The sequence below is a fragment of the Panulirus ornatus genome, chromosome 44 (assembly GCF_036320965.1).
Source record: "Panulirus ornatus isolate Po-2019 chromosome 44, ASM3632096v1, whole genome shotgun sequence".
In the NCBI taxonomy this organism is placed as follows: Eukaryota; Metazoa; Arthropoda; class Malacostraca; order Decapoda; family Palinuridae; genus Panulirus; species Panulirus ornatus.
This window is the reverse complement of record NC_092267.1, coordinates 9,887,060-9,899,217: the sequence shown is the minus strand read 5'-3', so window position 1 is coordinate 9,899,217 and position 12,158 is coordinate 9,887,060. Positions and strand designations below refer to the sequence as shown.

Below are 12,158 nucleotides of genomic sequence, written 5' to 3'. Positions count from 1 at the left end.
TTTTCTGACGATGGCATCGCGAGAAAGGTTCCCCTGGAAAAGAGTCCTACAGCTACATACATACAAGTGAGGACGTATCTGACCTGTCTTCGTGGTTACTCTCCTCCTGGGAAGCATCCGACATCCTGAAGGACAACCTTCGGGTCCCCTTCTTGATCCTGGGCACCGTGATGGGCAGGAGCGGCCGATGGAGTCTGGTGGGCTTCCAGGGTCCCGGTGTCTCGGCGAGGCTTTCCTTCGATGAGTTGCTCTTCTGGGTCGATCCAAGAGGTCTTCGAGACAGTTTAGGAGTTGTGATGATCCCAGATAGTCCCATTTTACGAGCCTGGGCGTCCCTGTTGGTCCCGGCGGAATCGTTCGATCCCAGAGACCAGTTAGCGAAGCCGTACTGGGATTCGTCGCTGCTGGAACTGGCAATAGTTGCCTGGGACTGTCGCCGTCCCAGAGGGAATATGGCTTTATCGAGCGCCAAGTCACTGAGGGAAATTCCGAAGGCCTTCTTCGACAGCAGATCTCTGCCTGATGGAAGGGCGTTGACGTTTTCATTGCTTAAGGACACTATCTTCGTCCTCCTCTTACCCAAGCCCGATGGTTCGAGCCCTTGGTCGTCCGAACGAGTTACCTTCGTCGGCCCTTCGTCTCGAACGTGGGCTTTACCGGGATAATGAGGTGAGGTGTCACTGACGGAGGGGTGAGGTATGGGAGACCGCGTCGCACATCGGTCTCCTCCCCACAGATCGCTAGGTCTGAGGTCTGCGGCGCTTGCAGACCGCACGGGAGGCGCTGCGTCCGGTGGTGGTTGCGACTGCGGTGGTGGGAGGAGGTGGGCGCGAGGGTGTTCAAGCGTGACTGGCTGGTCCTGTGAGCATTTTTCGACAGGACTTTCCCCGAGGGATGCCACCTCACCACTCACGTCCTCACGACCCCCAGTCCCGTCGCAGGATCCAGACCCAGGGTCGTCGGATCCTGCCGACGTCCTACGACCACGAAGGGGGACGTGTTCGTCGGATCCTGCCGACGTCCTACGACCACGAGGGGGGACGTGGTCGTCGGATCCTGCCGACGTCCTACGACCACGAGGGGGGACGTGTTCGTCGGATCCTGCCGACGTCCTACGACCACGAGGGGGGACGTGGTCGTCGCCGCAAGATGCGTAACATCTAAGACTTGACTCCGAGGTACTTGGGGACGCTTCATCCTCCCCAGGTCCTCCTAGATCTGCAGCAGGGGGATGCGAACTGGTGTTCCCGAGGTTTTGAGCACCGGTGAGCGGCAACGGTCGACTGTTACTGCCCCCGTCATCTCGCCCAGACTGAGGTGATCCACTGATCCCGATGTCATTTTCTAAAGTTGATGGGGTTGAGCACTGAGGTGGTGTGAGGTGGGGCACCCTGGGATGTGGGAGATGCTGGTGACTGGTGGAGGTGTGGTGTGGGTGGTGACTGGTTGTGTTGCTTGTATGAGGGGGATGCTGGTGACTGGTGGAGGTGTGGTGTGGTTGGTGACTGGTTGTGGTGGTGGTATGAGGATGGTGGTTAGCCATGGTGGTGTGGTGGCGTTGGTGACTGGTAGTGGTGGTGACGTGGTGTGGTAGGCGAGTGGTGGTACTCATGGTATGACTGTGGTGATTGGCTGTGGTGGTGTGGTGGAGCTGGTCTTTGGTGGTGGTGATGGTGTGAGGTTGGTGACTATTGGTGTGATGTGGTTGGTGACTAGCGGTGGTAGTGGTGGTGTGGTGTGGTTGGTAACTGATGGTACTTATGGTTGTGGGTGGCTGATAACTAGTAGAGATGTTGTGTGGTTGATGACAGGTGGAAATGTGGTGTGGTAGATGATTGGTGCTGGGTTGTGGTTGGTGATTGGTGCTGGGGTGCGGTTGGTGACTGGTGGAGATATTGTGGTGGTGGTGGTGACTGGTGGAGATATTGTGGTGGTGGTGGTGGTGACTGGTGGAGATATTGTGGTGGTGGTGGCTGGTGGCGGTGGTTGTATGTAGCTGGTGACTAATGTGGTGTAGGTGGTGACTGGTGGTGGTTGTGGTTGTGTGGTGGGGTGGGTGACTGATGGATGTGTGTGGTTGGTGACTGACTGTGGAGGGGGCGTGGTGTAGCTGGTGAGTGGTGATGTGGTGTGGTTGGTGATCAGCAGTGGTGCTGGTGAAGGACTGTGGCTGATGGCTGGTGAAGATGGGGTGTGGTTGTTGACTTGTGGACATGTGATGTGGGTGGTTACTATTGGTGGTGGTTGTGTGGTGGTAATGGTGACTGGTGGTGGAGATGTGGCCTGGCTGGTGACTGGTGATTGTGGTGGTGTGTGGTTGGAAACTGGTGGAGATGAGCAGTGGCTGGTGAGTGGTGCAGGTTGTGATGTGTGGTTGGTGACTGGTGATGGGGTGAGGTTGGTGACTGGTGTTGTGGTGCATTTGGTGAGTGGTGGTGGGTTGTAACTGGTGACAGGTGGTGGTGGTGGTGTGGTGTGGGTGGTGACTGGTGGAGGTGTGGTGTGGGTGGTGACTGCTGGTGTGGTGTGGGTGGTGACTAGTGGTGGTGGAGGTGGTAGGACGTGGCTGGTGACTGGTAGCTGGGGGTTCTGGTGACTGGAGGCACCAGCAGTGGTAGTGGTGCCCTGTGTACAAAAGGCCCTCTTCTTCAGGATCACCAGGCTGGGGTCGCTGCTCGGGGGAATCACCAGTTCCTGCTCTACATCCGGTGAGGGAGGAGAGACGCGTCGGCCAGTATCCTGCGGGATCCTACGCTGGTCCTTCTCACATACTGGCGTCTTTCTTGCCGCCTGGCGCGCCTGGGGTCCGCAAGGCTGGCTACTTCCCGCCACTAGATCGCCACACACCTCATGGCTTATCTCTTTATCCGTAAATGGCCCCACTTGCCGATTTCTTTTCTTCTGGGGTTTCGGAGGTACTGGGGGTCTCTTCTTCTTCATTCCGGGGGCGGACGTCTGTCTGTGTGAGACGCTACTCTGGGACTGGCTGTCGCACACATTCCCGTCTCCTTCAAGCGTCTGTCTCAAACACTGGGCCATGTAATCCTCGAAGCTGCTGACGTAGGTGACCACAATGTCTATATTATCCACACTCCTGTTGTGTGGCGTTTGTATGGCGTTCATATACATCCCACTGTTGGGACGACATCCCATTATCCTAGCTTCCTCCGGCATACTAGGTGGGACATTCCCTTCCCTAGGATTCCAGTGAGAAGCAAGTTTCTCAGTGCTGTGGCCCAGGAAGGAGGGTAAGGATGTGAGGGATCGCTCCTGCTGGACGCCCTGGTTGTTGCTGCACAGGTCTGAAGGCTTGAAGGTCGCCGCCCCACCAGGGATGAAGTACGCCCCCTGACACCTGCCCCCCGTGGGCGTGTCCGAACAGACGTCCGGGGTCCCACAGGGGCGGTTGCTGGGTCCTTCGTTATCCAGGAGGGAGGGAAGGGAGTGGCACTTGACCACACTACAGGGTCTCTCCCTGACCTTGACCCCACTTGACCCCAGGTCATGAACCTCGTCATCACTAGGGACGTCCTCGGCCCTGAACCCACCTCGTTTCGAAGCAGACGTGAGTTTCATCATGACTCTTCGTTTCACCACGAACCACCACGTTTCATCGACACTGAATCATCTATATATAAGTCCAGACACTCACGATCCACGCTACTCCCGCCGACCACCCGTCACTCCTCATGAAAATGGATCACATTCACAACACAGGAGACGATTTTTAAGGAGTACGAACACGCAAGGTTTCTTTTCGACCATCTTTCCTCAGACAAAGAATGGCACGACGCACAAGAGATCCTCTTCAAAAGGACGTACAATCGCAAGTCACAGCAGTCCAAGAAGCCGGCTGTTTCTCCTGAGCGTTGCTCTCCGTCGCTGTAACAAGAGCAACACACACACACACACACACACACCAGCTCCCCGGCACAGGTGAGTCATGGCGTAGGAGCCCCCTGACGGAGGTGAAGGCGAGGGGATAATGATCAGGTGCTTGAGGTCCCCCCCTTCCCCCACAACACTACAGTTCGACTGTTCGTAAGCTCCCGTACGACAGGAGGACCACCGTTGTCGACCAGGTCCTTCCTCATCCGACAGAGGTCCGTCCGCGTCGTACAGATTCCTCCTGACGCAGGCGATGACCGTGGGGGTTGTACACGTGCGTCACAGTACCAGGGTCTCACCGGCGTGGACACCACAACACTACCTTGCAGGAACACAGGGTTCCCCGCCCGCCCGTCCCTCCCTCCACAAAACAGTTGCCTGATACTCATATAAGACTCCCTCAACACAGGGTCTCTGTCCACCTGAAAGACCCTCCTCAACCCAGTCCTGCCCTACAATTACGCCCTCTAAGACCACCTCATCACGACTGGGGACACGCCTGAGGTAGTGACCCGTCAGGAAGACACAGAATGTGGCATTAAATATTCCAAAATCTGGACCACACACTCGGACACAGAACACACGGGTGACCAGAGCAGCTGTTGCTTCGTCTCAACGTTCTCCGTCCCACAATGCTTCGCGTTGCAGATTGCATCGTTCTCTGAGGGAATCCTCGAGCGCATTATTACCACATATTTCACCAGCGTCAGGGCGTTCGAGGATCCGACGCGGCCATCTTGACATACGCACAAGCACAGGGACAAGCGTTGGTCGTACAGTCATTAAAGAAACTTGAATAGGGTTGCACAGCTCTGGAAGATCCTCCCTAGACGTAGCTGGCATCGCTCTGGACGAACCAGTTCGACAGTGTCCTCCTCCTCTTTCTTATCGGGTCGAGGGTGACCTTCCTGGTCGAGTGTGACCCCAGCGACGCCCCCAGTAATTGCTACCCGTCCAGCGCCACACCTGACGCAGACCTCCACACAGACGGACGGACCCTTCGTCCACCGCCACACCTGACGCAGAGCTCCACACAGACGGACGGACCCTCCGTCCACCGCCACACCTGACGCAGACCTCCACACAGACGGACGGACCCTTCGTCCACCGCCACACCTGACGCAGACCTCCACACAGACGGACGGACCCTCCGTCCACCGCCACACCTGACGCAGACCTCCACACAGACGGACGGACCCTCCGTCAAAACAAGATGGCCAAGTATCACCTTAGATTTCAGGTCCGTGTTTAGATGGTACTTATACTTACACACTTAGAGCAAGCCTTCTACTACTACTACTACTACTACTACTACTACTACTACTACTACTATTACTATATATAATCAGATAATAAAATGATACGAAACATATGAAAATAAAATGAGTAATGAACTCTAAAGGCTACAGTTTTGAACCACATCATCCAAGACATGGTACTAGACAACACACACACACACGCACACAAACACACACACACACACACACACACACACACACACACAGTATCTCAGATACCCATCCCAGGTTGATATAGATACCGGATATAACTATAGATAACTCCATCTAATCCTCTGTCGCCCACAAAGAGAGATGTTCCCACAGATTTAACCAGTTTCTGAACTTTACAAAACATGATGGAATATTTCTGTACCTCAGTCCTGTACCACAAAGATGGTTCCAACTTACAGAACCACAATAGAACCAGCTGTGTGTTTGTATAATTATCATACAATTATCAAAAAGTACTATAATTATCTACAATGATTGCCAAAACTTTTAGAAATATATGTAAGGAATAATCTCTATAATTAGCACGCCTAATTATCCTATCCAGAGAATGGTATAATTCAAGTATAATCGTATAGAGCGATGCTTTATACCGTCTATAACAATAGTGGGGAATTATATGCACTTAACGACGTTGTATAATCGAATATAATCAGTACCACTTCCCTCCCCCCCTACCTCTTATTATAACCATCGGTGTATATAATATACATCTCGTGTGGTAGAGGCGGGTCCAGTGTGATACACATGTGTCTATAGCTTCTATATTGCAGGTCGGGGCCGACCGGTCGTGGGGGGGGGGGGGGGGGGGGGGGGGGGGCCCACCAGAGGGAGGATAGGATCTCATGTAATCCAATACCTTCTGCTGCATTTGTTAACCTCAAGTATCTATCTCATCTATCGAACTGCCACTGAACTATTGTGTTTATCTATCTATCTATCTATCTATCTATCTATCTATCTATCTCTCTCTCTCTCTCTCTCTCTCTCTCTCTCTATATATATATATATATATATATATATATATATATATATATATATTCCTATGAGTCCACGGGGAAAATGAAACACGAAAAGTTCCCAAGTGCACTTTCGTGTAATAATCACATCATCGGGGGAGACACAAGAGAGAAATATAACAGTCAATTGATATACATCGAAGAGACGAAGCTAGGACGCCATTTGGTAAACTACTGCTAATATCCAAGACTAACTTGAGCAAAACACGTAAAACCGCCCTTATGACCATACACAATATGAGCCGTTTAGGCGTATAGCACTTTTATACCCCGGGGGGAGGTGGTGTTCCTTTAAGGGCGGAAGTTCAGTAACGGATACCGAGATTTCCAGACTCAAATGTCCGATCTCTTATCGTCTCAGATTACAGGAGAGAGAGAGAGAGAGAGAGAGAGAGAGAGAGAGAGAGAGAGAGAGAGAGAGAGAGAGAGAGAGAGAGAGAGAGAGAGAGAGGCCATAGTAGTGCAGGTAATCAACAACAGGTAATTAATTCGACAACTTCCTTCCTGTTTTACCTGCTTCCGGATGGGATACCTCTTACCTGAGTCTACCGAGAGTTTACATGTAGTTTACTTACTGTATCTACCTGGACTTTACCTCCTGTCTACCTGGAATATCTACCAGGAGACTACCTGTAGTCTACCTGCAGTATCTAACTGAGGATTAACACGAGTCAAACTTGGACTATCTACCTGGAGTATACATTTAGTCTACCTGTAGTGACTGTGTGGAACGATGAAAAACTGGAAAATGAAGAAACAAATGGCAAAAATGAGGAAACAAATGGCAAAAATTGACTTAAGATATATTAGTAACAAACAAAAAACAACCAATATATATCTCTTGTATTTTTTCTTAACTGTAGTGAACTGTATAATACAATGAGAACAAATGACAGTACACTATCATCATCTATCATTCAAATGTATAATCTCAAATAAAACACACACACACACACACACACACACACACACACACACACACACAGACAAACAAACAAACACAAACAAATAATTCTCCATTTAAATACAAATTGATTCAATGTGTCATCAAGTAATACCTTGCTTGTCAACTCTTATAATTCAATTATTCCACACCGATAATTGCTCTAGTGAATAGCTTTTCAATTACCAATCAACCCATCAACTCTAACCATCAGTGCTATATGAGCGTTTCTCATATAAATTAACAGTGAATTACGAACCTAAGGCAAAGTCTTTTAATCTAAACACCTGATAATAGAAAATGGAAGGCAGGATGATTAAGTTTACATACTCGCCATTACCTGAAGTTGCAGTAAAGGTATACTTTGTGGTATACATGAAGTAAACCCAAGACATATGTAAACTTAAACACAATCTAAACATTGTACCTACTTTACTGGACATTATATAAAATACATATATCAAATTACTTTTTCAATCTAATCAAAATTCTCAACAAAAAACCCCACTTACTTTCCCCACGTACTAACGTAGCAAGCCTTACATTCTCCCACCATCACACACACACACACACACACACACACACACACACACACACACACACACACACCTCCTCCAGCCTCTCAGCGTGGGTTCGAACCCTCGTCCTTTTCAAGAGCACCGAACCCCAAATACATGACCGGTTCGCCACCCAGCCAGCAGAACACTGGTTCATGTAGACGTCATGCCAGCTATGACCACGCCCACCAGACACAGAGCCACGCCTTCATAGTTCCAGCCTCGCTAAATACAGTTTTAGATATCACATCTTCCACGACAGGTGGTTCCGGGAAAGCCGGAAAAGAAAAAGAGAAAAAGTCCATAGCCATAAAGATGTGTAGCAACACAAACAAAAGGTGGAAGGTGTTTTAAGACTCTCTCTCTCTCTCTCTCTCTCTCTCTCTCTCTCTCTCTCTCTCTCTCTCTCTCTCTCTCTCTCTCTCTCTCTCTCTCATATCAAGCCACAACACTGGGCGACCCAGTGCTCCACATACCACCCCTTGCAACACATAAATCAGCCAACACAATCTGGGCCGCAGTACCTCACACCCAGACATTGAGTTGCCCCCCAGCAACACAATGCAACATGGACGGCCCTCATGTTGCAGGGGCTGGAGGGGGGGGGGAGCGCCTCACTGCATAACGTGAAACAATATGAAACAATGGAACACAAGAGACGATGAAATGTGAAACGACTGCAACACAATGGACGATGAAACTTCAAACACCACAACACAACAGACGATGAAATATAGAACAACTCATCACAACAGACGATGCAATATGAACCAACGCAACACACAACTTATTTATATATCGCCAACTTTTTAAGTAGAAACCCGCCTCAGTTCATTATAGAAACCTCTAGTTCTCTAAAAGGCAAAGAATGTTCTTTACTAAGACCAAATAACAATAATAAAACTCACTATACTCTTAAGTGAACAACAGAAAATCATTTTTGAAAAAAGTTGTACAGTACATTTCTGTCATTGTGGACCCAGCTGGGTTAATCTGCATATCATAAACCTTCAATGAGACTCCAGGCTTACCTAATTTGCATACACGAAAGCGAACTCTTTTATTCTTGAACGTATTTAATGTGATTTTGTTTCTAAGCCTCCCAAACCCCAGAGAGGCGTCACGTGAACTATACCTCCAAATCATAACCTCAAAAAACCTGTTTATCCTCAAAAAAACAAAAAAGAAAAATACAGGATCAACAAAGGTCTTCATCATAGTTAAAAGTCAAGTTACTGTGCACACAAAAAGTAGATAATCTATCTATCTACTTATCTGTCTGTCTATCCGTCTGTCTATCTATACTTCTCCCAACTTAAACCTCTTTCTTTTAATCAAATGTCAGAAAGCTTAAATATGCTCAAGATGAATATATTTCGTGCTACAGGTATAATGAACAGCTATACTTCAATTATACCATCATATCCCCACGTTATATTATAGAGAAATGTTTCAATAAACACATGTATCATCCAAACAGTGACCTAACGTAAATATACAACATAAATATATTGGTATACCACACAGGCGGATATAAGGCACAAGTATATCGCTAGTATGATGTGGATATGACGGGAATATGACGGTATATAAGACCATGTAAGCACTCACTCAAACGTCATACGTAAATTCACAAAGGAAAAATACACACTGGGAAGTGATGGCCTCTCTCTCTCTCTCTCTCTCTCTCTCTCTCTCTCTCTCTCTCTCTCTCTCTCTCTCTCTCTCTCTATCTATCTATCTATCTATCTATCTATTTATCTCACACACACACACACACACACACACACACACACACACACACACAAAGCTTCTATTCACGTACAATCTGGGTGATTTTCAGCACTGGAGACTTGAGCGCTGGTCGACTGTGAAATTTTGACAATCACTGCTTGTCACTGACGTTCACCGCTCACGACAGTGCCTTAAATAGGGGGGGAGGGGGGCTACATTCAGGCCGGCCCAATCAAACAGGGTCTTTCAATAAGCTGGTCCAATTGACAGGTGTTTCATCACAATCATCTTCTCGCTGTACGTATCATCTTATCATATATTTATCTCCTCTGCTATAACTCACAACTCTCTCTCTCTCTCTCTCTCTCTCTCTCTCTCTCTCTCTCTCTCTCTCTCTCTCTCTCTCTCTCTCTCCCTGTACACATATAGCTTCATATAGCTGTCTCACCTATAGCCAGGTATAGCTTCATCCACTTATATCTTCCAGTTACCATGTGAATATAGCGATAATATGAAAGACTTCTATTACATAAACTCAATTCCAATCTACCTAATAATTTACATCATCACACGATGACAAAGACGAAAGAATTTAATCTTTTACAAAAAATTGTAAAAAAGAGAAAATAGAAAATCCTAAAGGAAATCCAGTCGTGCAACCGTTCCTTTAGGATGAATTTAAGGAGTTTGTTATCTTGCACACATGATATCCTATACTGGTTATCTTAATCATTTCTTCTCTCCAGTCCTAAATCAGCTATCCTTCCTCCCTCCAATGATGTACTTGTTATCTTACTCCCTTCCTAACTAGCGCCTGCTATCCTACTCTCAAACTACCGCTTGTTATCCTACTCTCAAACTACTGCTTGTTATCCTACTCTCAAACTACCGCTTGTTATCCTACTCTCAAACTACTGCTTGTTATCCTACTCTCAAACTACCGCTTGTTATCCTACTCTCAAACTACCGCTTGTTATCCTACTCTCAAACTACCGCTTGTTATCCTACTCTCAAACTACCGCTTGTTATCCTACTCTCAAACTACCGCTTGTTATCCTACTCTCAAACTACCGCTTGTTATCCTACTCTCAAACTACCGCTTGTTATCCTACTCTCAAACTAACGCTTGTTATCCTACTCTCAAACTAACGCTTGTTATCCTACTCTCAAACTACCGCTTGTTATCCTACTCTCAAACTAACGCTTGTTATCCTACCCCCTTCAACCCCTGCACCCGTTACCTTACTCCCAGTCTTACAGCTTTTTAACTCCCGTTTTTTACCTCTTGGCCTGACGCTACCACCTCGAACAGCCTGCTTGATCAGACGTCCACACACACACACACACACACACACACCCTCCCGCCGCGCGACGCACCTACTGGCTGGTTTTATGGGCCTTAAACACACACTTCACTCACTCACAAACGCACTTAAGTGAAAACCATAAAAACACGAGTCTCTTACAAACTCTGTGTCAAACTGGTGAACTGTGTCGGATGCTGAAAATGTCAGGTGCAAGTATTTTAAACTGTGTCTGTTGAGGTGAGGCTTTTAAAATATTGTCATTTACATTTTTTTTTTTTTTTTACAACTGTTTCCTGACAGCGTTTTATATTCACGTGCTCGTAAATTTAATTTACATATTTTGTCACAAGTTTATAAAGTTTTTGACGAAATTTCAACCATTTTACATTTTTTTTTTCCCCAGGATTCAGAGCCAAAAAAACAGTTTCATAAGAATATGGGATCATGGGATCTCTCTCTCTCTCTCTCTCTCTCTCTCTCTCTCTCTCTCTCTCTCTCTCTCTCTCTATCTATCTATCTCTCACAACTGTTCGAGACTCTGATACAGATAACACTAGACCTGTATAAGACTCGTTTCTCCCACGATAACATAACGACATGGCGGTAAACTACGATGTCAATGTAAACCATATCGTAAATGTAAACTGATGTACCTGTAAACCATTGGATAAAGAGGATTCAATGGTGTGAATGTAAACCACCATGCAGATGTAAAGCAAAATGTAAATGTAAACCGTGATGATAATGTAAACCGTGATGGTAATGTAAACCGTGATGATAATGTAAACCATGATGATAATGCAAACCAGTGATGATAATGTAAACCATGATGATGATAATGTAAACCATGATGATGATAATGTAAACCATGATGATAATATAAACCATGATGATGATAATGTAAACCGTGATGATAATGTAAACCGTGATGATAATGTAAACCGTGATGATAATGTAAACCATGATGATGATAATGTAAACCATGATGATGATAATGTAAACCAAGGGATTGAACGTGTTTTATTTTACGGTGTTTCAAATCCGTGTTCTTGAAGACGTGCTGTAACTGTGGTCAGGTCAAAGGTCAAGGAGGAGAGTCCGGTGTCCAGAATGACCTGGATTGACCTCTTGACCCTTGCGAAGTCGCAGGGGTCATGTGACCAAGGTCCGGGTTCGTGAGAGAGAGAGAGAGAGAGAGAGAGAGAGAGAGAGAGAGAGAGAGGAAGATCTCTCTCTCTCTCTCTCTCTCTCTCTCTCTCTCTCTCTCTCTCTCTCTCTCTCTCGTGACGCTTACCATTGTAACACCTTAACCATTGTTACACCTCAGCCTTCAACAATGACCACCTTCCCCCCTCCCCCCCCCTCCCCAAACTTCCATCCCCCTCTCTCTCTAAAAAAAAAAAAAAGAGAGGGACTAATTT

General features: G+C 47.1%; 1 protein-coding gene across 4 annotated transcripts in view; it reads right to left on the bottom strand.

The window, feature by feature from the left end:
• Positions 1-12,158, bottom strand: part of LOC139762727 (uncharacterized) — a 664,138-nt gene that overhangs the window by 344,091 nt on the left and 307,889 nt on the right. The window contains exon 1 of one of the 4 annotated variants that reach the window (XM_071687763.1): positions 84-1,612. The exons of the other annotated variants lie outside the window; for them this stretch is intronic. Within the exon in view, the coding sequence (XP_071543864.1) occupies positions 84-1,612 (1,529 nt within the window). Of the gene's footprint in view, positions 1-83; positions 1,613-12,158 lie in introns of those variants that run through there. 4 annotated transcript variants of the gene reach the window in all.